The sequence below is a fragment of the Ursus americanus genome, chromosome 11, assembly GCF_024610735.1.
Source record: "Ursus americanus isolate L20-20 chromosome 11, mUrsAme1.1.p, whole genome shotgun sequence".
NCBI classification, from domain to species: domain Eukaryota; kingdom Metazoa; phylum Chordata; class Mammalia; order Carnivora; family Ursidae; genus Ursus; species Ursus americanus.
In genome coordinates this window covers 67,406,079-67,432,014 of record NC_142137.1, presented here as the reverse complement: position 1 = coordinate 67,432,014, position 25,936 = coordinate 67,406,079, and the positions used below count along the sequence as shown (strand labels likewise).

The 25,936-nt window shown below is 46.7% G+C and overlaps 1 protein-coding gene across 1 annotated transcript in view; it reads right to left on the bottom strand.

Annotated features, from left to right (window-relative positions):
- TMEM181 (transmembrane protein 181) overlaps positions 1-25,936 on the bottom strand; it is a 52,709-nt gene that overhangs the window by 11,900 nt on the left and 14,873 nt on the right. The window contains exons 3-11 of the mRNA XM_045805426.2: positions 22,010-22,065; positions 20,208-20,298; positions 18,891-19,012; positions 15,627-15,737; positions 4,569-4,649; positions 2,541-2,640; positions 1,833-1,963; positions 1,517-1,608; positions 345-402 (exon numbers count right to left, since the gene is read on the bottom strand). Coding sequence (XP_045661382.1) covers positions 345-402; positions 1,517-1,608; positions 1,833-1,963; positions 2,541-2,640; positions 4,569-4,649; positions 15,627-15,737; positions 18,891-19,012; positions 20,208-20,298; positions 22,010-22,065 — 842 coding nt within the window. The remainder of the gene's footprint in view (positions 1-344; positions 403-1,516; positions 1,609-1,832; positions 1,964-2,540; positions 2,641-4,568; positions 4,650-15,626; positions 15,738-18,890; positions 19,013-20,207; positions 20,299-22,009; positions 22,066-25,936) is intronic.

Genomic DNA, 25,936 nt, shown 5'->3' with positions numbered 1-25,936 from the left:
GAGAGAGCACCAGCAGGGGGGTCTGCAGAGGGAGAGGGAGAAGCAGACCCCCCACCGAGCGGTGAGCCTGATGGGGCCTCCGTCCCAGGACCCCGGGATCGTGACCTGAGCTGAAGACACACTCTTAACTGACTGAGCCACCCCAGCGCCCTGACAACTTCATTTTTAAAAGCTAATTTTCAATACTACTCACACATTTTTCCAAATTTTGCACTCATGAACCTCCTCTAGTCTCCCCTAAATAGCCAGTTACCAAGCTCATATCAGCAGCACAATTAAGTCACAAAATTCAATAAGTTTTAAAAACAGCACTTAAACCCTCAGGCATCATTAATAATCCTTACCTGAAAATTTCCTGTGTCAACTCGATACTGGTACATTGGATCGTGTAATTCATTAACTCTGAAAATACAGTATTATAAAAAAAAATCATAGATCAATAACTAGCTCACTTTTCATTGTATACTTTCATTTGGCTTTTTATAAAAACTTATTAACAGAGATGCCTGGCTGGCTCAGCCGTAGAGCGTGCAACTCTTCACCTCGGGGTCGTGAGTTCAAGCCCCACGTTGGGTGTAGAAATGAAAATAAATAAATAAACTTAAATAAAAAAATAAATAAAACTTACTAACATAAACTACTTGCTAACCAACAGTAAGATTTTTTAAAAGGAATCCTAAATTTCACATTGGAAATGCATCCAGTGCTACTAAACTGTTGGCCCACAGTTGTCTATACTGGGAAGCTGCAGTATTTTTTTGTTCCAAAAAATCCCTACACTACCTCTCCTGCAATGTCAAGAATTGTTTTCAGGCACCTTTTCAATAGCATGAATGGGCACTGCGAATAGACAAGTACACAAAGAAAGCTATGAAAGTAAATGCCAACTTCCATGCAACTCATTTTCAAGTGAAGCTGAGGGGCTGAGGAGGCAGGGACAGGGCAGGAAGACAAGGCGGGCTGAGTGCTGTCACTGCTGGGCTGTGGAGTCAGACGTGCTGAGGGCCAAAACCACACCCCTAGAATGGAAGTCGTTTCTGCAGAAAATCCTACTCGGGTGCATTGGGCTGTGGCCACATCAAGCTTCCGCTGTGGTCCCATTTTACACAAGGACAAAACCACTAAACACCATAAGCCTTGGGAGCCAGTGCAGGGATGGGGATGCAGAGATGGGGAGTTCACGGATGCTAGCCCAAGGAGAAACTAAAGCTTCCGGTGGGGAGGGGCGAGCCAGGACCCCTGAGCGTCATTCCTACAGACAATGACGTCTTTGCCACTTTGAAAGGGAAACCTAAAACAACGTGGTCTTTTTCATTTGCGGCTGAGACCAGAACTGTGTTACCTACATGCCAGTCAGGCTAAAATAAATCCTCAGTTCAAGTCACGCTATCAAGTCTTGAAACCCTGGTGACAAATTCCTTTCCGGATGGGTTCACAAAATACAGTGACTTTGGTCTGTCCACCTTTGTCAAATGCTTTCCGTGCCTGAGGTTTCACACATAACAAAATTACTCACGTCTGCCATATTCCCAGTGTGACAGAAGCCAACCACAATAGACCCACGATGAAGAATTTAGGCAAATAGAAAGTCAAACACTTCCTTTCTCCCTAAAAATCAAAAAACGTAAGAAATAAGTTAGTAATTCTAGCAAACCATTAACCCTAGTAGATCACAGACACCCCGATCACTTCTACATCGCATGCAATCTTCTGTTGACAGAGGCTGAAGACAGATTCTCAAGGAGAAGGTGATCATAAGGACTGTCGCCACAGCGTGGGCCGGAAGGACAGGGTCTCTGACACCCTCTACAGGGCCGAGGGTGGGTGCTCACCTGGACGCGTACCCCGTGATACACACACAGCCAGAAGAGCAGCAGGGCACACAGGAACACGGACTGAAAGAGATCGTCCAGCATGCCCGGGAACCAGCTGTTCACCAGAAAGGAGAGCGGGAAGAAGGGATCTGGAAGGCAGCAGACGGAAGGTCCTGATGGGGGCAGGCTCACCCCACCCAGCACAGGGCATCCGTCCTCTCGGGGAGGGCAGAACTCACCCTCGCCTTCTCCTCAGTCAGAGCCAAAGGGAGCTAGTGAACTAAAGGCTGTTTTGTATTTCAAAAAACCTAAAAGCCAATGAACAGATTGCCCCAGTGATGATTACAGAGCGCCGTCTGCTCCCGCCATCCACTCCTCCCCACAGGCCTGGGAATCCCGGCGCCGCAGCTCCGCAAGCAAACGCATTCTGGAGCAGGGGAAGAGGAACAGACGGCAGCGTTGGCCGCCTTCAGCCAAGTTTCAAGGTGGCTGTGTGCGCAGCCCTTCCAGGTTTTAACTACCAAAGCAATTGCTTATTCGTGGGAGCGGCCAGGCACCTGCCGCGTCCCGGCGCAGCGCGGCTCACGTGCTCTGCCGGATGCTGCTACCTGTTCCTCCAGCGGCCACCTGGTGCTTCTGGAGGCTCTGCGGCCAGAGTAGCTCTGGCACACCTTCCAGCTCGAAGCTTTCAAGGGGGAAAGCTCCAAAATGAAAATGGGCACCTACCATTGTAAAGCAGCAGCAGCGGCAAAAGAATGGACATCCACTTCTGCTCCATCCCCCAGTCTCGCATGGAAAACTTCCGGAGGGAATGTGCAAACAGGCACTGCAAGCCGAATCAGGAACTCAAGTTACTGCGTGTGCTTCCCTTGCTTAGTTACCACGTGAAGTCTTCCCAGAAGGATGGTCAGCCAAACCTCTGAGTTAACCCCTTGTGGCACTGACTGAGCCTGAGATTAGATGGTGAATCACTGGCAAGGAGCTGCTGGTAAGAGGGTCACAAGCTGTTCACCCAGAGGCAGGCAGCGGCAGGGAACACACCAGCCATAACCCCTCTGCCCCCACCCCTCCTAGCTCCCCCGGGAAAGGCAACTTCTATCAGGCCGGCCCCACGGAGCCACACAGAGGACCTCCCTGGGGACAGGGCACACGCTCCCAGCCATGTGACATCTGCAGATGGCACCAGCTTCTAAGGAGGGCACCAGGGCTCCCCAAACGAAAGGGAGTGAGGCTGATAACCATGGTCAGAGGATGCGTTTGTTTTCAAACACTCCCTCAAGCAGCTGTGTTGAGCCATGGGAGCTTCTTTAAATACTTTAAAACATTACACAATCTGTATAGAAAGACCTGGAGAGGTTGTTTTTTTTTTTTTTTTTTCTGTAATCTAACATAAGCCAATGATTTCCTAGGGAATTTAGATTTCCTAGGCTGATGGGCCATTTCTCCCAGGCTGTGAGGCTCAGGCTCATTTCTCTTAAGAACATCGTGCCCTGGGTGCCTGCCCTTTGGGTCCCAGAATGGGGCAGTAGACCCTCAGACAACAGAGACGCTTCAGGAAATGGCAAGGATTTCTGCGGGGCAACCACAAACTGCAGTTCCCCACTCAGCTTTAGTAAGTTCGTGAGGGGAGTCCTGGGCATGGCTGGGACCAAGATCCCCAGCTCTCTGCCGATTCCACTGTCTGCCAGCGGCTGGATCCCCCCCCTCCACACCCAGATCCCATGTCACCACCAACTGGCACTTTCCTCACATATCTGTCCACGACGAGCCTAGGTCCTTCTGTGTGGGTTACACTGTGAAGCACCAAGTGATCCTTGCTTGGGTGGCAGGTGGAGTGACCCCACTGCAAAGAGGGGACGTATCTTCCGAATGGCGGACCCTCCGCGTCAGCAAGGGGCAAGCAGCTGAGGGGTGGGATACCACCCCAAGGCAGGCCCCGTCTTCCTCCAGTATGTATGTGTGTATGTATTGATTCTCCTCCAGTTTTAAATTCCCATCTTCACTGACTGGGCCTCTGGGGGGTTGCTTGTGCTTCAAGGGTAAGCAAGCATCTCCCCCAAAGTCACAGGGTGCTTGCAGACACTGAACTCAGACCCCAAAGGAGCCAAAAGCTTGCACCGTCAAACCCACTCATTTGAGGCCTTCCTCCTGAAAAAGCCCAAAGACTGAAAGGTCTGGTACGATTTTCCAAATGTAAAAACTCCAGCATGTGCTGTATCTGCCTGCACAGAAAGAAGGTCGCTCAAGCAAGGCACTGTCACTGCACCGTGATGAGCATTTACTTAGAGGTCAGGGGTCTGTCATCACTATGACACCGCACAGAGGGCCTTGCTAACAGACACCACGCACTCTTTGCACTGCAGCACCCTAGCAGACATTCGGAGTATCTGGTAATATCAGGTCGGCCCAGTGGATGGAGCATCTCATCTCCCACGTGGTTCACACTTTTTTTTAAAAATTTAAATTCAGGTTAGTTAACGTGTAGTGTGATACTGGTTTTGGGAGTAGAAGTTGGTGATTCATCACTTACATATAGGACCCGTGCTCATCCCAACACGTGTCCTCCTTAATCCCCATCACCCATTCAGCCCCCCCCCCCGCTCCTGCCTCCCCTCCAGTAAGCCTGTTTGTTCTCTAGAGTTAAGAGTCTCTTACGGTTTGCCTTCATAGTTCACACTTTGATAATCATAATTCATAAATTAACTCTGCCCTTGTTAGGATTCTGACATGGTCTGTCAGGCAAATGGGACTTACAGTGACAATGAAGGTAAGCACCACAAAGACGAATCGGAACCAAATTTCCAACTGGGAAAATGCGGGGTCATAAGTCTTCCACTAAAATGTAAAATAGGAAAATAATCTGAAAAAAAAAATGCATCTAAAAGGAAATACACCAAATTATTAATAATAGTTATCTCTAGATATGATACTACAGGTAATTTTATTTTTTAATAATAATTTTTTATTATGTTATGTTAGTCATCATACAGTACATCCTTAGTTTTTGATGTAGTGTTCCATGATTCATTGTTTGCGTATAACACCCAGTGCTCCATGCAATACGTGCCCTTGTTAATACCCATCACCGGCCTATCCCAATCCTCCACCTCCCCTCCCCTCTGAAACCCTCAGTTTGTTTCCCAGAGTCCATAATCTCTCATGAGAGACTACAGGTAATTTTAAATGTTCTCTTTCCTTATGCCTTCTTACATGTTCCAAAAATTTTAACACTTAGTACATTTTATTTTTATATTAAAGAACACAGACTTTGAAAATCTTAATTACAAAAGTTGGAAATAGTTTTAAATGGTCATACTAATGATAAATGTGACAAATTATTCTGTAATCACAAGAAGAACATTTGGCTTTTAAATCTCATATCAAAAAATCAATGCTGTCAGGGTGCCTGAGTGGCCCAGTCAGTTAAGTATCTGACTTCTGATTTTGGCTCAGGTCATGATCTCAGGGTTGTGAGACTGTGCTGAACATGGAGCCTGCTTAAGATTCCCTCTCTCCTTTTTCCTCTGCCCACCCCCACCCTCACATGTACTCTCTAAAAAAGAAAAATCAATACTGTCAATCCCTTTATTAGAAAAAGCCATGCTTTCCATTAAAAGAAACAGATTTTTAAAAGATGCAAAAATATGAGTAGGTAGGATGTTCTAAAAAAGATTAAGTGAAACATATAAATATGAATCTGACACCATAAAGTACAACGGAATTACAGGTGTCGGCTCCCAGCTGACTGTGCATACTCCTACCAAGTATGCACCTAACAGAGCCGAGGGTGCATGCACCACACACCGGCGGCAGGCAGAAGGCAGCCCTTCAACCTTGGTCACAAGCCACATTTCTCACCAGACCCCAGAACACTGCACTGCACTGGGCCAATGAGCCCCACTGTTTTAATGCATTCAAATCATTTGAGCAATTTGAAAAATCTACTTCAGAATAGAGTTATGGACATGAAATTTACCTAACTTACCTGAAACATTTAAAATACACACACAGGTACACATTCGCACAGTGTAAGACACTACACAGGAGGCAACAAGCGACAGTAATTTCTGGCTGATGAGAGAGGTGAACCCTCTAGCTGCCCCAAGCCATGGTGGGGAGGGAGCCCAAGCAGAGAATGATGGACACACTGCTGGGAGTCCGGGGAGACAATCTACTGGCTGTGATTCAAAGGACAGAGTACTGAGAGGAGAACTGTAAGAGAGCGCTCTGGACACCTGCCAAAGGCGGTCCCCCTCATGTCTCTACCTGAACATTGATCAGGGCATGACTGTGAGTAAACCACCTGTGGCTGGGGAAAAATCCCTGAAAAGGATCACTGGCCCTCACGGAGGGCCAAGAATAGTGTGTCTGCTCCCATGGGCAGAGAGAAAAAAATGCACAAAGGGGCACTGGGTAGCATAACCCAAATGCTTTTGCCCAGTGGTGAGAAAAAAAATAGCTTTAGATTTCATGCTGCTTTGGTCCCACCTAGCAAAGGTTAAAAAGCAAGGCCTAAAAAAATCAAGCCATTTCCAAGTACCTTGAGAACATCCCAGAACGAAGTTCAAAGACATTTATAAGAATACAAAATCTAACAGCAGTAATGCCTGGCATTAAATAAAAAATACCAGACATGTAACACTGTGTGTGTCAACTATACTCAGAAAAGAAAGAAAGAAAAAAGAAAAATACCTAACATGTAAAAAAAAAACAAGAAAATCTGAACCATAACGAGGAAAAAACCGAATCAATCAAAACTGCCCCAGGAATCCCAGATGACACGGAATTAGCAAATAAGGGCAGTGAGAATATAGAAGAAAGTCTGAACACGTGAGATCGGAATCTAGAAGAGGAATGACAGTGGAACAGACATGACAGAGATGAGCAAACATGATGGAGATGTGACTAGAGACATGATTTTAAATGAACCAGAGCTAAACTGAACAGAGCATCAGCAAGCTGTGAGACAACTTCAGGTGGCCTAAGAGATGTGTATTTGACCTCTGGGGGGTGGGGGGTGGGCAAGAGGATAGAAAAAATATGTGAAGACATAATGACAGGAATCTTTCCAAATTTAATGAAAACTACGAACTCACAAATCGAAGAACTCAATGACCCCTAAGTGAGAGAAATGAAGTAAAGTACATCAAAGAACATCAGAACCAAATTGTTTAAATAAGTGAAAGAGAAAAGTCTAGCAGGTCAGGGTAGAGGGGATGGGGAGGGGAGGAGCATCTATTCAGAGGACAATGATAAGGAAGGACAGCAGATTTCTTGCCAGAAAAACACCAGCCAGAAGACATTTTCGAAGTACTGCAGATGAAAGCATGCAATAAACACCGCTACACACCAACTAGAATGGCCAAAATTAAAACACAACGATACCGGGGCTGACGACGGTGTGAGGCGACTGGAGCCCTCTCATACACTGCCGGGGGAACGTAAAGCAATACAACCACTTTGGAAACAGTTTGTCAGTTTCTCAAACAGTCAAACACACCCCTTCTGCATGAGCCTGCCACTCCAGTCCTAGGTATTTACCCAAGAGACATGAAAGCACCTGTCCACACGAAGATTTATATACAGCTGTTCACAGCAGCCCTACGACAGCCCTGACCTGGAGACCATCTAAATGTCCCTCAACAGGTGAACGGATATAAATAATCTTCGCTGTGTCGGCACACTGGAACAAAAGAGATGAACACTGACACACCCAACAGCATCAGTTAACCTCGAAATAATTACGCTGAGTGAAAGAATTCAAGCATTGTAAGATTGTGTTTATATAAACATTTTTAAAAGATTTATTTATTTAAGAGAGAGAGAGTACGAGCAAAGGGGTAGGGGGATGGGGCGGGGGAGAGAATCTCAAGCAGACTCTGTGCTGAGCATGGAGCTCGAAGTGGGGCTCGATCTCATGACCCTGAGATCACAACCTGAGTCGAAATCAAGAGTCAGACGCTTCACTGACTAAGCCACCCAGGCGTCCTGTGTTTATATAAAATTTTATATAAACACAAATGAATCTATAATGAAAGCAGATCAGTAGTGGCTGGGGGATGAGAAGGTAACAGGAGGAAGGGGCATGAGGGAAATTTTAGGGAATGAGGGGTATGCATATTGTCTTGATTATGGTGATTGTTTCTCAGGTGTGTACATACGTCAAATGGATCAAATTTTTATTTTAAATGGCGCACTTCATTGTATGTCAATTATACTTCAATAGAGCCATCAAACAAAACCCAACAATTAACAATCAATGTTAATGAGAAAGTAGAGATCATAGTGATTAAGGGCATATGAATTTTGAAATCAGAGACTCAGGTTCAAATCCCAGCTCTTCTATTGTCTAGTTGGGAAACTAGCTTAATCTCACTAACCCTCAGATTTCTCTTCCATAAAGTGAGGATACTATTATCTACTTTGTAGAATTATCAGAACACCTAAGTAGAATACTTATAAAAAGTTTAGCACAGTGCCTGGCAAGCAGCACAAGTTCAATAAATAAGAGCCGCTATTGTAAATCTGACACATAATGTAACTATTATGATCACTGCTGTGGTGTTTGCATTTTAAATAGTATCATTTACAAGATGATCAGAGTAGCAGTTATGAGCACCGATGGGGGGTACCAATGTCAACATGATACTCAAATAGAAAAAAGTGTAATATGTATCCTAGTTTGAAAAAACAGATCGTAAGGCACAATCAAGAAAAGAAAGAAAATGTGTTAGCATCAGGAAAAAATTCACAAAATATGTTTAAAGTTACAGTGATGAAAGTATTTGACCCTCAAGAGACTGAGAAGTAAAAGAACTAAGGACCCCCTAAAGGAGGGAGACTGTCAGAACAGTATAACACAACTTGCTCACTTTAAAAATTAACACTAGAAAACAATGCTTTATCCCATAAATGTAGCTAAACGTAAAACATGCTGTTAGTTCTAAACTAAGAGTTCACAGGCGGGAGGAGGAGGAAGGTGAGGTGGAACAAGTGCTCGATTCTGGCCTTCCCTCCTGTGGCCGGAGCCCGGGGCTGGCAGCTGGTGCACAGCGGACCCTCAGAACTGTGCCGCGCTCTAGCCAGTCTTCCTTTGCTCCTGCTATGCCTTCCCCCACCCCCGATCCAGGGAAACCATATCCACGTAGGGTTTCTCTCAGGGGGCTCCCTTCGCTAGCAGCAGCTGAGAGGAATCACCTCTGTGTCCTGCGGGACCAGACCAGCCTCCCAGCCCAGTCTGGTTTCCACTTGTGCCAATGGCTTGAAAAGTCTTTCTTTTCCCTTGAGGGAGCCCAAGAAGAATGCGGGAAGTTCAGAGAACAGGGCCCTGGACCCTCACTACAGACATGGATGCAGTGATGCCAGGGATAGGAAGAGAAGGGCCCATGGGGATTCTATCAAACAGCCAGCCAGTGCCTGGCCAGTGCCGTGATTAGGCACCGTGTGGACTTCACTGTATGGAATTAGCAGGGTTTGGTTTTGCGTTTACTTTTTTTTTTTTTTTTTTTTTTTTAAAGATTTTATTTATTTATTCGACAGAGATAGAGACAGCCAGTGAGAGAGGGAACACAAGCAGGGGGAGTGGGAGAGGAAGAAGCAGGCTCATAGCGGAGGAGCCTGATGTGGGGCTCGATCCCATAACGCCAGGATCACGCCCTGAGCTGAAGGCAGACGCTTAACCGCTGTGCCACCCAGGCGCCCCTGGTTTTGCGTTTACTTTTAAGCCAGAATGTGTACATTTGAAACTAAAAAGTAAAATAAGTAAAAATAAAGAGAGTAAACTCCCAGAAAACATTCAGGTTTTAGACATTTACTTTGAAATCTTAAGAGCAATCAATCCATTCACCGGCACGTGAAGGTCCTGTGGCCTTCACAAAGCCGCCTTTGCTCTTCCGGAGACTGGGCTCACCCTGCAGTACGGCACACTGACTTTGGAACAAGCATCCATTTTATATGCAAGGCCATTTCTCCCTCATCACAATCTACAGAGTTTCGGTCCGGTTCTCCAATCATCCATTCATTTGCTGAGCACCTACTTTGCCAATATGCAAGCAAATACGATGTCAAATACTGAGCAGACAAGAAGCCGCGAACTTGTCAGTAACAATGTCCCCAGGAGCTAACGTTATGGCAGAGAACAAATACTTCATGACATCCTGCACCCCTCCCCCCAAGGCTTTTCACTGGGGTAGCCACAGGAACCTCTGGGGCGGGGGGCGCATCGGGGTACTGGCTGCTCAGATCGGTGGTACTCCCAGCAACCTGGTGCAGCACTAAGCAACGCCCTGGAATTGGTTCCAGGCTCAGATTCACAGCCTGGGTTTCCAACACTTGAACACCGATATAAAAGATACTATATAGAAATATTTGGAGGGGGAAAGCCTAACATACGCTTTTGTAATTTGTCCTATGAGAACAACAGGGCAAGTATGACCCAAGAATCCAGTCAGTGCTTCTCGAATGCTGCCGGCTGCCAGTCCTCTCAATTCACATGGAAACCGGAGGGTGTCTACCAGACAGAAAACTGAAGGACTGAAGAGCACAAGCTGTTGTTCTAATCTCATCCCCCAGGGAAAAGTTGTGGTTTAGGAAGAAAAAGGAGGAAATGAAATGTGAACGGCTGATGGCAGTGTCACTCAAGAATTGACCTAAAGGGCACTTAATTAGAGGGGAAAATGCCCGGCTCAGCCCTGAGGATGCAGGGAGCTGCGGGGATGTGTGCAGAGAAGGTGTTCACAAGGCTCAGGAGGAAATGACTGGAAAATGAGTAAAAGCGATCTGCAACATGTCTAAAGTCTACACTCCACTGCGTATGCACAGCACGGCCAATGAAACAAACTTTTTTAAGAACAGAGGGGATAAGCAGTATTCTCCTATGTACCTTCGAGACCTGGAGGGTGGTCTTGACTCCACATGGCAACGGGATGTGGGCAAGATGTACCCAGAAGAACAAGAGCCGAGAGAAGAGGCAGATATACAAGGATTGCCGCTCCACCTCAAACAGACATGTACGTAATAGAAATCAATGAACCCGATGTTCACAAAGTATGGGCATGAGAACAAAAGGAGAGAAATCAAGCTTCTCGGTGTAACGGTACACGGCATCAACGACAATGCCAGACAGAAGACAAAGCCCACAAAGCAGGCAAGACAAGGGCAGATGTATTCTGCCAAAAACAGAGCATCCGAACATTCGGATGGGGCTGCCCTTGTGATGAGTCTCTCTCCCAGTTGGTTGGAGAAGCAACCAGGGTAATTTTCATCCTGGACTCAATTTCCACCAACAAGGAAGAACTGGCAAGTGAAAGCAATGGGGACGCCCAGGGGCAGGTAAGAGCCACAGAGACCAGCACACACGGAGGGAACAGTGAACTCAAGTCCCCGGAAGCCAAAGATTTCCAAGGAAACGCCAAACAGCAGCAATAGAAACCCTCACACGTCAAATTCCATCAAACAGCAAGGCCTGTCTGAAGAAGTGGATGTGGTTGAACAGGCAGCCACATGATGGGCTCTGAGTTTTCAAGTGTGTCACATATTTTGTTTTTACTGAAAGGTAACATACCTACAAAAACTATATGTGTACCCTAAGTGTAGGGCTCACAAATGGAACGCACCAGTGTGAACCGTGTTCTGATCAACAAGCACCACCACCGCACCCCAGAAGCCCCCCGGATGCCCCCTCTGAGTCACTAATTACCGAGGCACACTAGTCCTGATGTAACGGTGCTGGTGCAGATTCATTCTGCCCGTTCCGACCGCTGCCGTAAATGGGATCGCACGCCGTGTGCTACTTGTATTTGGCTTCTTGCCTTCAACACCATGCCTGTGAAAGTAGCTATCACCGCGCCTCCTTACTGCCACGCAACACTGCGTGACACTGACGACAGCGGTGTGGCACGAGGAGGGACTAGCAGGGCCCGCGTGTGCGTGTCTCTGTGTAGCGCTTACACGGCCGCCAGCGGAGTCAAGAGCTCTGGCTGCCCCGCATCCTCGCCCGCTTCCGCGTCTCCCTGACTTCTTTTTCATCTCAGCCACTCTGGTGGGAGGAGGACGGTATCACTGACATACTTTTTAAGTGTATTTTATTTGTTCTACTTTCTTTACTTCCCAACCGGAAATGAGGTCAGCTTGTAATAAAAAGACAGATTAGATGGGAACAATTTTTAAAGCTTTTTAAAAGGTAAAATTGTAAAGAAAGTGGGCAAATAATTACACCAATACCAGGACGTTAGTAACTGTCACAGTTCGGCATAAAACTTATTTCTGAAATTTCTAGCAGCCAATACCAAGAGGGAAATGTGACCATACAGCTTTCAGTCTATGTCTCATGGAAGGACTTTGTAACAAATGGTTACAAGGAATTCTGTCTGGAGGTTTAGATCAGAGTTCACAACATAGTGGATACAGCAATTTTATAAAAGATACAGACATACTTTGCATAAGGTTATCTGATTTCTTGATGGATCACTGTATAAGTTTTAGACAGAACACTAAACTGTGATTTTCTGAGGTAGCTCTTCCATAACTAAGCTCCTCCGAGGGAACTGCCGGAGGGTATGGAGGACTTCCCCTTTCAAGTATCAGTTGTCTTAGGAGGCTTTAAAAAAAATTTTTCTCTTCTGATTATAAAGGTAATAAAAAGCCTATTATAAAGAAACAGAAGAAAAAAAAGAAATGAACCATTAAACACACCACCCAGAGATAGCCTTCTAGAGTTCTCTATAATAAAAAATGTTACTCAGCACTTTTAATTCATTTACTTTTTCTTTTCCTTTTTTAAAATCAATAGCAGTTTGTGCTATCTATTCTCTGACCAGTTTATTATTTTAACAGCTGCAGAAAAACTAATTTATTTAACCAGAACTCTACTGAAACACAGACTGCTCCCAACTTCCTGCTCTGAAAAATACAAATCTTCATGTACTTTTTTAATTGTTTCATTAGAATAAATTTATTGAAGCAGAATTACTAGGTCAAAAAAAACATGCACATAAAGGCTTTGATACACCGCCAAACTGCCCCCAACACTGAAATTCATTTACACCCACATTAACCTGTATGAAAGAACTTGTGTCCTTGCATTTCACTAACCCTAGGTATGATTTTTGTGCTTTTACCATTTGCTAGGTTAAAAAAAAAAAGCATTCCTTTTTTAATTCTCTGATTCTTTGGTTTATAGCAAGGATAAACATCACTTCACATCTGCTGACCACGTGAGTCTCTTAAGCTGTGAAATGCTACGGTGTTATCCTTCAATTCAACCCATATATAGTTACTACAAGCCTGTTGCCAGGTGCACTGTTGGGTACTGGGGATTCAGAAATGTACAAAAATGGAGAAAAATCTTAGGTGACATCCCCACAGACCCCAGGGGTCTCATGTATCAGCATTCTGGATGCTGAAGAACACTACCCAGAATGAAGTTCTGCCTGATGGCATCGTTCCAGATGAGCGGTTCTGATGGCCACTTCCCTGCTGAGCTCTCCGGTGAGACCACATCATCTGCCTTCTTAGGCAACAGTGCAATGACACGGACCAAGTTCATCTGAAACGTGTACCAAATTATTTAGGAATAACTCCAAGAGGAAATAAAACAGATAGAAAAGATGGAAGGAGAGAACCCTCATCAAAAATGAACCCATGTACTAGGGTCAGGGTGGACTAAGCCTGGAGGGAAAGCTGTTGAGAACTCAGGGGACGAAGCCCCGACAAAGATGGAAAGGAGAGGTCCTTTGTCTGAGAAACATGGTGCTCTTTGCTCTCTGCATTCTTTTTTTTTTTAAATAATTTTTTATTATGTTATGTTATTCACCATATAGTACATCTTTAGTTTTTGATGTAATGTTCCATGATTCATTACTTGCGTATAACACCCAGTGCACCATGCAATACATGCCCTCCTTAATACCCATCACCGGCCTATTCCAATCCCTCACCCCCTCCCCTCTGAAGCCCTCAGTTTGTTTCCCGGAGTCATTCGGGGTAATTCTAAAATACCAAAGTCTAAAGCACAGATAGTTAAGCACAGCGTGGAATCAGTGTGCCTGAACTTAGGACATCCATCTCAGACCCTATCAGGGTTCAACCTCTGCATCATGAACTCAAGGACACAGGCAAGATGCTGGCCAGATGTTCTGAGGAAAAAGCTCCAGGAAATATTTCATACCACAAAGAACAGAATCCAGATTCGAACTCAAACGATCAGGAGAGGCTGGACCCAGAAGCCAAAACCGCTGCAAAGAAATTCAAGAGTGAAGTGTAATGCCTGAGCGGTGTCGGCGAATTTACAAACCAACCACAAAAGCAGACGATGAGACTCATTATGAGTCAGAATGAGAACAGACCTGAGAGCAGTTATGGAGGAAAAAGTCCGAGGGGTGTTTAGCAGTTGTCAGAACACAAGCCGACAGGTGATGAGGCTGCCGGAGGAGGCAGCTGTCGGGCTCCAGCCACACCTGGAGGACCACCTGCTTCTACTTCATAAACAGGGCATGTGAAGGAAAGGAAGAACCTCCGAGGGGCTGAGACAACATTTTTAAGTATCTGGAGAGCTATGACATAGATAAAGAACAAAACTCATTTTGGGTAGTCTGGAGACAGAACATGAAAGAAAAGTCATATGAATGTTCACAGCAGGTGCCGTTTGCTGAGTGCCTCTGGTGAGCAGGCACCGTGCATGATCCCACGCCCAGCCGACCTCCAGGGACCGCCAGGAAAATGGGGACCACAGGCGCCACCGCGGAGGTGGGCCGGGGGAGGCAGTGCATGTCCAGCACGCAGGAGAGGGCCTACACATCAGAACCGCTCAGTGGAGGGCACCCTGCAATCCAAATAAAGCCCGCAGGTGAATGCTTGCGGCAGCAGTGCTCATAAAAGCCCCAAACGGAAAGAACCCAAACGCCATCAACCACTGAGCAGATACATGAAATGGAATCTCCCACCCAGTGAAACATTCAGCAAAGCACGTGGTGCTGATACCCCCAAATCACAGATGAACTGCAAAAATAGTACACGTAATGAAAGGAGTCCGTCACGAAAGACCACATATGGGATGAATCCATTCACATGAAATGTCCAGAACAGGTGAATCCAGAGACAGAAAGAAGACGAGTGGCTTCTCAGCCCCTCGGGGACCGGGGGCCGGAGGAACAGGGAACGACTGCCATCAGGCCTAGGGGATGGGAGCTCCAGCTCAGGCAAGCACCATGCTTCAAAAGGAACCCATTACCACCTTCACCCGTCGACATGGCTCTTTGAGGCAGCTATTCTACAGATAACGACACGGGCTCAACGATGCTGAACGGCAGACGATGGCGCCAGGATCTAAACCAGCTCAAACCCGTACTCCTGGTCACCACGCTGGTTACACTGGGGAACGAGCGAGTGGAAGGAACAAAGAGGCTGACTTCAGTGGGACACAGGATAGCAAAGTTTCACAGTGAGAGCTGTGTTGGGCAGGCCATGTGAGAGCAGAGCCTGCTTCCCGCCAGACGTCCTGGTGGGGCCCGAGGGTGGCTCACAGGCATGGCGAAGGGGGTCCCGCCTTGTTCTTCTTCTACCAGGAGGGTTCACCCGATAACTCTTACTGACCTTCCAACGGGAAGGCTACTCTCTATACTTTCTGTTCAGAACAGCAGAAGGGGTTTCCAATTTCATCCTGTTTCATTAAGCTATACATTGTTTCACATACTTGAGAAATTATGGCTACCCTAAAATAACATGATTTCAATTCTGATATTTATTTCAGTCATTTGACAGAAGAATGGGAGCTAAACAAGCCATGGAAACACTGAGGTCAGCTGGTATACTTACCGTAAAGTTCATTTCCTTGATGGGTAGCTTCAGGTGTTCAAATCCCACAATCACGGTATACTGCGTGTAATTCAAGTAGCCGAGGTGCGCCACGATAATTTCCGCACACTTCTGCAAAGACACAAGGAAGAGCTGTGTCTTTAAAGCGAGTAAGACTGGCTCCCCCACCAACTGACCCATGAAGTAACACATTTCAACAACAGATGAGCAGAATTAACCAGCTCCAGGGAACTTGCCAGAGCCCAGAAAAATTCAGATGCCAGCCAAAAACAATTCTTAGAAAGAAAAAACCAAATGGATATTTTTGGAAACAAATAATAGATGATTTGCAATCATTAGACTCTTTCTACTTTGGACGATTCAAAATAATGTCACCTGCATAAAAAATTTAACAATGCAACACAAACCTGACATTCATACAAATACACTAGCGGGGGTGGGGGGAGCATAAGCTAAGACACAACAAATTAGACCCCCGAGCCTCACTCTCCTCCCTGCTCACTTCCACAGCTGCCGCATGATATACAGAGTGACTGGCTGCCCCCTCACCCCCATGCCTCTCCTTCCCTACACGGGACCCTTGTAGTAGTCTCTGTTAGGAGGTCAGGCCTGCACCCAAGGCAAAGGCTACAGGACAATGGCTAGTGTGATTACACGCTTGTGTGTGCTCGCTGCCTGCCCAGAGGCCCTGTCTCCTGTCTTGTACAGTTAGGAGCTGGGTGCCTCTATTTCAGCATGGCCGGGGTGGTAGATACGGATGTGTACTCAGTGGCCGGGCAGCCAGTGAGCTGGGCGCAGCCACGCACCCAGCACACCCCTCGAAGTCCTCTCGGTCTGGGTGGCGCCTGTGAGAGCCACGGCTGTGAACAGGGCAATCACCCCTCCTGTGGATCAAAGGCTCCCCAAGCCGTGAAAGTCTGAGGTCAGGTAGGAAAACAGATCTGGATGTTCACGGGAAGCCTTAAAAAGATAAGCGGACAATCGGCAGGCAGGGAGTGCTGACTTAAGGGCCAGGGAAGAAGTCAGAAGGGGTGAGTGTGCATGTTGCCCCTGGTCTCCGCAAAACCAAATTCATTCCTGACAGGTCACAGGAGGACACGTGGGGACAGGGGCAGCTAAGTACTGGGCAGTACTCAGTACTCAGTGAATAGATCTGTGCTGCACAGATGACCACTTCTCACAAGTCTGGACTTTCAGAGGATGTTTGAATTAATAAAACAGTTATATCTCAGCCTGCATATATCTTCAAGTTTATAAAAGGTACAGTGAGACCACCCAGTGGTTTGGGGGTTCTCCGTTCAAGCCATGGTTTGCGCACCGAACACAACGTGTCCCTGCAAAATCCCTTGTGAGAGCACAGCATTCCCACCCACCCGGCGTGGACCACCTGCTACCCAAGATGGACGGCGTTTTCTCTTTATGTTAAGACAAAGGTAGTATATAAATGGTGGTCAATAGCTCTAGAACATAAAAATCCCATCTTTTTTTAAGTCAGGGCAGTGCTCCTGGGAGGGCTGGGGAAGGACCTGCACAGAGAGACAGCAGAAGAGAGAAGTCCCCAAGGGTGACACAGTAGAAACTGTGGGAGTGGGGAGACACTACGGTGAGGTACCAAGGGCCACTCTCGAGGTGCACAGTGTTGGGGGCACTGCCAAGAAGCAACAGTGCAGACAAGCAGCCTCACGGGCAGCCCGGCGCTGTTCAGAGTACAGGCCTCAGACAAGGTGACCGAGTCATCCTTGTGGGTCTGAGACTTGTCCCCATTTAAATCGGAAAGTCCCCCATCCTGGGAAACTCCTTGGTCCTCGCAAACCAGAAAGATCAGTCACATTAGCCTTACAATAAAGTCACCGACCCCCTGTTCATCATCATCACGGTGCAAGAAGGAGCAAAGCCAGGTGCTGAAGTCCCAGCTAAGGCTGGACTCCACAGTCTTCCTGGGGGTGGAGGCGAAGCCCCGCCCGTGCACGGTCCTTTCAGACCCCGGATCCATCGTCCCTCCCGATTACGCGGCAGAACTAACACAGCACCTACTGCACACAGACATGGTGTGTGCTCGGCCCCGCACTGGGCACTGCAGGCTCTCACAGCCGGTATCCTACTGGATCCTCGCCACTTTCTGAGGATGGTCGGGGGGGCGTAACACCACTTTGTGGACGAGGACAACACATTTTAGAGGCTGGCCCAGCTCTCCTGCGACAGGTGACAATGGAGGCAGGGCGAGAGTCTGGTCACTTGTGTGGCTTCCCGAGCAACACCTGCCTGGGCCCACGAGGCCAACCCAGTGGGCGGAACCGCTGCTCGGGTCGAGGAGCAGCCGCCTCGGGATCTTCAAACAGACGCCAGCAGAGAGGGACCCCAGACAGGGGCCAGCATCCAACGGGAACCCTTCCCCACCTGAATGCTTTCCTGCCAGGACAAACAGGCCTGCTGCCTCACTGCTGTCAACCAGGCGGTGCGTGGCTGCTAAGCGCACGAGCTCTAGAATACAAAAGCACGGGCTGAAATCCCGGCCCCTGCTCACTATGTGTGTCACCTCTGGCTAGTGCTCTGATCTCTCTGCGCCTCAGTTTCTTCTTGTGTACAGCAGGGCTTTGGTAGCGGGGCCCGCTCTGGGGACTGACGGAGACCTGAATGTACGGGAAGCCTGGCATGACACCTGTCAGCGAAACCACCTTCCTAACCCCCCAATCCACGCGTTCTCTTTCCGATGTTCCATGTCCCCCATGCCCCCCATGACCTGCTTAGTCCCAGGGGATCACCCTGTTATATACAGAGCGGTCCCAGTTCTGACTCTTGGGACTCTGACAGAATATGGCGCCAAAAATATCAAGAGTGAGGGTTCCTTTCTCACTTTGGACCACCAGGTTTCCTATCGCATAACCACACACTGCACGCTGAAGTAGACGCTCAAACAAGTAGGCCACTCTCCCTACGAGGCCTGGGCCTCTGCCCCCGCAGGTGCACCAGGGCTGGAAACCCGAAGCCCCGGCGATTCAGAATGACCACGGCGCAGTGACAGACCTTCACAGGCGACAAGCAGCCCGTGAACAGCCATCTGTAGACACACCAGGCGGTACACAAACAGTGAAAACAGGCATCGTGTGCGTGTGTGTACATGTGTAAGAATTTATAAGGGTATCAGCGCAGAAAGTTAGGTGAGTGTTCCGCACCATCACTGGTATGATTCCATTCTTTTACTCAGGAAAGCACATACGTAACAGGGCAGCACGATGAATAATCGCTGATCATTCGAACACTCACCCCTGCACAGGTGAGGGTCCTTGTCCGGTTGTGAACTTTGTTGTGAATGAACATGGTGGTTCCATCTTGAGCTACACCGTCAACTTTAACAGTCATGAGGAAACTTGTCTGAATAGATGTTTCTACAAAAGAAAGAAATTCAGTGTTAGAGACGACATCAGCCAAGGTGAGCGCCCAGAAGGGTCCTGCGACCACCTCAGCCTCGGCACATGTGAAAACCGCACACCTGTCAGCAAAGTAAGCCTTTCCATCAGGTTCTACATCCAACCCATCACCCAGGGGCCCATGTAAAAGCCTACATTACAGGTCCACCAGTTTCGGTTCACAAAAAGGCAACCATGTTGTGGCTAATGAAATTTTATTTTTTAATTTCCCACATAAATGTTTACCTTAACGTTACACTAAAATAAAATTAGATTTCCTATTTTTGTAATTACACAATTTATTATTTTTCTGTTTTTATGCCCATTGTTAAAAAAAAAATCAGATAATAAAAAATATAAAGATGTCATTAAACACAATCCTACCACCTAGAGGTAATAACCATAATTAACATCTTGTGCCCGTCCTTCCAGACCATTTTCTAGGCATATAAACATACAGTGATACCAAATTATTTATGTTTTTTAAGATGTTACAAAAAAGGGGTTAATGTTTTGGTAATCCATATTTTTTTTAATTTAATTCACTGTGGTTATGGGGTTATCTTTTCAGATTCTTTCTCAACCAAGGTGCCTCATCTGACTCACAGAACACAGGAAATAACGTGGGTGACCATTTTCTCAGTTCGCCCCGGGCGGCACATAACTAGTACCGCTCCAGGAAGCAGCGCTGAGGCATTAGAGACTGGGGCACGCCAGGGCAGGCTTCTCAGCCTCAGCAGCACCGGTGTTCTGAGCCAGATCACCCTCTGCTGTGGGGCTGTACCATGCTCTACAGGACGGTCGGCACCCTCCAGATACTAGGAGCATTCTTCTGCCCCAGTGGTGACAACTGCCAAGTGTCCCTGGGGGACAGAACTGTTGCCTCAGGGCATTAGAACTGAAGCCTCTCCCAGAACCCCATGGAAAAAGGCGCCGTAGCAATGGCTAAACTGTGCAGCCACTGAGCTAAGCGGACTGAGCGCTGCATCGTAACTTTCTCTGGAAGACACTGGCAGAAACGTAAGGGCCTTCCAATTTGTTGTTTTATAAAGAATAATGAGCATCCCTGTGATCCATCTTTGAGCGCTTGTTCAAAGATTTTAAAGCTCTCTCAATCTTTAAAATATGGTGCTTTGTACAAAGAAACATCATTTCGAAATGTCAGGCTTCATACCTTTTGACTGAACCAACTCCACAACACATGTCAGCCACAGTTGCTGATTGTATGTAGACAACGGATTTGAAAGGATTTGAATTGGCTTCAGCTAAGGCAGAAGAAAAAAAAGTTAAGTAATCCATATGACCTTCTTATTAAGTCTCCCAAATAGCTCATCTTAACGTACAAAATTTACATTTAGTAAAAGGTTTGTGTAAGCTCCGCAACAGAAACGTGTAGTTTTCCTTTAGACAATATAAGTAAAATTCTGCCTTCCAGAAAAAGAAAAGCTTAACATTCTATCGCATCCCCTCTGTCTCATGAAAACCTCTAAGCAGGCGATGTCCATGACCTGCAGCCTTGGGCCCATATAAACAGCAAGAAAAAGCCATCCTGGAGGAAAAAAATTAAAAGTACATAGGATAAGATGTATCATAAGATAATAAAGGACACCAAGGATAGATCTTCATAGTCACAAGACTCATTTCCTCAGTTCCAATATGCCAGATCAGTCGCTGTTTGAGGTCTATTGTTCTCAGCTTTAGGAAAGTCTTAATGCCTTTGGGAGGGAAAAATCAGAGGGGACCCCATGGCCAATGATGCTTCTGCGGTGTGTGTGCTGAAAACCATAATACTGGCTTCCATCAGCCGTGGGAGAGAGAGAACATTGCTTAAGGAGCCCACCCACGGTTCCAAAGAAAGGTGTTATTTGAATGCACAGTCTACATAAATATGTAGTGTCTGTGTTCTAGTACCGATAGAAACGCCCTGCGACTGAAGGCTCGCCCGAAGCCACGAGGCCCTGAAACCCACCAGATGATGGTCTATCATCTTTCAGAGGTGAGCCTGATCTTTCGGGAGCAAAGAGTTTGGTGGGATGGCAGCTATTTTAGTGTCAAAAAAAAAAAGGACTTAGATCCTGAGAGAAAGAAATTTTAAAAGACCGAACTATGTTCAGGAAACCCCGATGACAGCACCTCTTCAAATCAGGTCCTCAGGGAAAGACGTAAAGAAAATCAAGAAACGCAAATGTCAGTGGGCTAACCAGAGGGCCCTTTCCAACTAGCAAGAGTAAGAGGAATTAAAAGGTAAGTTTTAGGACATTTTTCTCCTTTTGCTTTTTGGAAATTGTAAGGGTGAAAACCTACCAGAGAGCTAAGAGAAGGAAGACGGGGATGTTTGGGGTCAATCCGATTTAAACATTACGGTGCCATGAGAATGTGGGACCATTGCATTCAGTTTATAGATAAAGAGATTATGTCTGGTATGCAGAAAAACAAAGGGGTTTAGTTGTTTGGGCTCCCACAATTAGCATTTATTAAAGATTACTGAAATTCTCCAGTTGGAAGGAACTTTGTATTTCTTTAATGATGGTGAAGAATCAATCACATTTAAAAAAGAAAAGAAAAAGGATTTTTTTCATTTAAATGGAGTTCATGCAGGAATACCAAACAATCATTAGAAAGCCAAGTGGAGACCTGCATTAACTTGCATAAATGCAGTAAGGAATGGTCAGATGCCCAAGGGAGCACTGCCAGAACTTACGGTCTAGGAAGACTTGAGGGCATGAGGAATCGGGGTGAGTCGACTGGTATTTGGAAAGCAACTGCTGCTCCCTGAGCTGACAGCACCATCCTCTCCAGGCTGCGCTATTACCGCAGCAGAGAAGGTCCTTCTAGCAAACAAGAGGCCAGAAGCCAGCAGCTGACCGCGGGGTGAGACATGCGTGCTGCCCGGCCAGGGTGGTGTGTGCCCCAAGGATCCCGAATGACCCGGAAGTGACTAGGGCCCCGCCAGCCACCCCTTCGACGCAGTCTTACCTTTTTACTATTATTTAGTGAAAAATTAGCTGCAGACGTCTGGATTACTTTGGGCCCTAAAAGTGTAACAGAGAATGAGAAAAGCAGGTTATATCTATATCGGTAATTAATTTACTGATTGTTTTTCAAATGCCAAGAAAGACACACATTATGTAGAGGTGGTCTTACTGTCCTGGTTTGTCCTTAGGGGACATCTAAACACACACAGACACAACACCCACCCTGCTGCGCTTCATGTCCCCAACGCAGGTGAGCACGATATGGCCACCACACACTGTACATGATTCCCACGGGATCCCTCAGGCCAAAACCTCTCCTTTGCTTTCAGTGAGTGCTCACTCTGTAGTGCTTGGATCCAAGAAACTATTAATGACACAGACATCGTCCATATATTTTGTAAAGTATAAAGATTTCTACTAAAAAATTAAGACACACTTATCTGTTCACCCAATTAATCCAGTCTTCCAAAAATATTTATTAAGCTCAGGATATAAAAAAGCATAAAATATATGAATGTATACTCAATGTATATTCCTGAAATAACTGATATATAAGCTTCGTGGAATCTTACATGTAATTTTTCAGAGCTTTGGCCTCAAAAGAAAGCAGTGTGAAGTAGATTTTAATTTAATTCATTCTAAAATCACTCTCAGCGGTGATGCTAGTATTCTGGGCGCCTCAGTGACCAAGGAGGCTCCACGGAGAGGAGGAGATAGACGAGTACGCACAGGAGTATGTACCGAGTTCAGAACCAATGCGCTGACCGGGGTTTAGAACATGTTCGTGAATGCTGAGGAGGCTGTCCCTGTGTGCGAAGGAGGCTTGCACCCACAGTGAGGCTTATTTTAAACAGATTCACAATCTGAGCAAACCCCTGTTCCAGGAAATAAGGCAGTCCGCTTTCTCAGAGAGAATTAAGAACTGGGAGTCAGGGACGCCTGGGGGGATCAGCTGGTTAATCTGCCTTCCGCTCAGGTTATGACCCTAGGGTCCTGGGATCGGAGTCCTGCATTGGGCTCCTTGCTCAGCGGGAGCCTGCTTCTCCCTCCCCCTGCTTGTGCATGCTCTCTCTCTCTCTCTCTCTCTCTCATAAATAAATAAATAAAATCTTAAAAAAAAAAAAAGAACTGTGAGTCAGAAAAGTCTAGACTCTAGTCTTAGCTAACTTGGCTTTCTGAATCTGTTTTCACATTTGCAAAATGAGGGTGACTGACCCAGCGGTCACTAAGGCACTCCTAATTCTGAAATCCTATAACGTTATTACCGGAGGACTTAGGATGGTGATTTTGTGTTAACTTGGCTGGACTGTGGGTGCCCAGATATCCGGCTAAATGTGAGTCTGACTGTGTCTGTGTGGGTGTTTCTGGATGAGAGTCACATTTGAATCAGTTGACGGAGGAGAGCAGACTGCCCTGGCCAAAGCCGGTGGGCCTCATCCGAATGGTTGAAGGCCTGAATAGAGCAAAAGGCTGCCTAAGGGAGACTCTGCTCTCTGCCTGGGCTTGCTCTCGGTCTTCAAGCTGGCCCATCAATATTCAGCTGTTTCCAGACACAGACTGGACCTTATCCGGCTCTCCTGTGCTTCTAGCTTGTCGATTACAGAACTTGGAATTTCTCAGCCTCCATAATCATGTGAGCCAGTTCCTTATAAAAATTCTCTCTCTCTCACTCCACCCCTGCCCCTCTCCCTCTCTCTCTCTATACATATGTACACACACACATACACACACCTCCTATTGGCTCAGTTTCTTTGGCGAACCCTAATACAGAATTTGGTACTGACAGTTGTTATAGAGGAAGACCTTTTTCATATTGGTTCTGGGGTTTCTGGAATTGGCTCTCTAATGTGATTCAGGTGTAAAGATGGTAATGACTCTATGTCCAGTAGTAAAGACAGCACTGGTGATTCATGAAAATATGCACAATATCTCTACTGGATACTCCTAATCAACCACTTGTAAGAAGGAGCTAAGTGACTCTATTTATGATATTTTAGAATATTTTCGGAAAATTAACAAATAGAATGAGGGTGACTGGTTGTTCCTAATGTTCCCGGACAAAGTGGTAGAAGACAAGGCGAGCTCCGGAGTTTGACTTCCCAGCTCCAGTGCCACGTATATGACCTGTGCATCCTGCCGGACAGCCTTATCTCCTGTAGCCGCAGGGCTGCGTGCTGGACTCAAGCCCGGAATCTCATCCTGCAGCTGGCTGAATTACAACACAAGCTGCACACCAGCTCACAGGCTGCCTCACTGTTCAAGTGAGGGCACTGGCTGGGAAGTGGGGCGATCCTGGTCTGGGGACGTGCAGGAAGATCCTGATGAAGATGGGGGCTCGGAGCTGCTAAATTTAGATGCATCTTCTCTGCCACTGGAAGCATTCTCTGCATTCCCAGAAGCAGCCTTTCCACCTCCGTCTGAAGTGGAAACCCTGCCTTACCTAAGGAGACAGACTCCCCTGACGGCCATGCAGGACAATGCCGATTCTGCTCAGCAACCTCCCTCTCTGATTCTAGAACGGTAACTAGACTCAAGTTCCAGCGGGCTCCTAAAGGTGGGGTACAAAGTATGACCCGTGGGGAGATGCATTACACTCCAAAAGAACTACGTGAGTTTTCTGATTTATACAGAGAGAAATCTGGGTAACTTGCGTGGGAATGAACACTAAGGGTGTGGGAAAATGGTGGAAGGAACATAAAGTTGGGTTGGTCTGAATCTATGGATGCAGGCTCACTAAGCAGAGAGTCTGCATTGCATGCTGGTGCTCTGGGAGTTAGGAAAGGCTCTAACAGTTTGGTTGGTTGGTTAAAACATGGACCAAAAGGTGGTCCCCAGTGAGCAAATTAGAAATGCCACACCTACCTTGGTTTAATGGAGAGGAAGGGATGCGAAGGCTTAGGGAGATTGGAACATTGGGGTGGATTTGTCATTTAAGATCTGCTGGGAGATTCCAGGACATAGAGCTTTCACCATGAGTAATAAAGTTGTGAGGGGGGCCCCAGCATCCTTAAAGAGTTCTATGACTGTCCTGCTCTGTACACCAGATCTTACAGTAGGAGCCATGGTCACTGAACTGGGGAAACCCAGTGCAATGGGAGTAACTGGATCCCGGGAGTGGTGGGACTAAACAGTGGCACTTGCCCCCCCAAAGCAAGGTGGGTATGGCTACTGTAATGGACAGGACAGTCAAAGCAGCAATCAGAAGAGTCTGAGTCACAAAGACGTATGGGGCTGGCTAGTTGATTATGGCGTTCCTAGAAGTGAAATCCACAGGAAGCCTACTAAAGTCTGACTTGATCTGCGTAAGCAGAAAAGTCTAAGTCAAGTGAACAAAAGTCTAACCTGAATCATAAAAACAGAGAGTCACAACCCGTCAATAGTTTCCGGATTTGAGCCACTTTACAAACCCCTTAATGAAGGGAAGAAGACTGGGTCCCCTTAAGAAAGCACCCCAGTACACTGACAAAAATGTAGACTGCTTATCATTCTCCCAAAGAACCTACAGCCTTTTAACCAAGATAACTGCACCCTGGGGAAAAGGAAATACATGTTGGGGTCCCCTGGACACTGGCTCTGAACTGACCCCAACTGCAGGAAACCCCAAACATCAGTGTGGTCCACCAGTCAGAGTAGGGACTTACGGAGGTCAGGTAACCAATGGGGTTTTAGCTCAGGCACATGTCACAATGGACCCAGCGGGTCCCCGAACCCACCCTATGGCTAAACACCAGTTCCAGAATGCATAACTGCAAGACATATACTCAGCAGCTAGCAGAATCCCCATACAGGTTCCCTAACTTGCGGAGTGAGGGCTATTATGGATGGAAAGGCCAAATGGAAGTCACCAGAACAGCCTCTACCTACAAAAATACAATCAAAACCAGTGTCACATTCCTAGACTGCAGCCATTAGTGTTCCCATTGAGGAC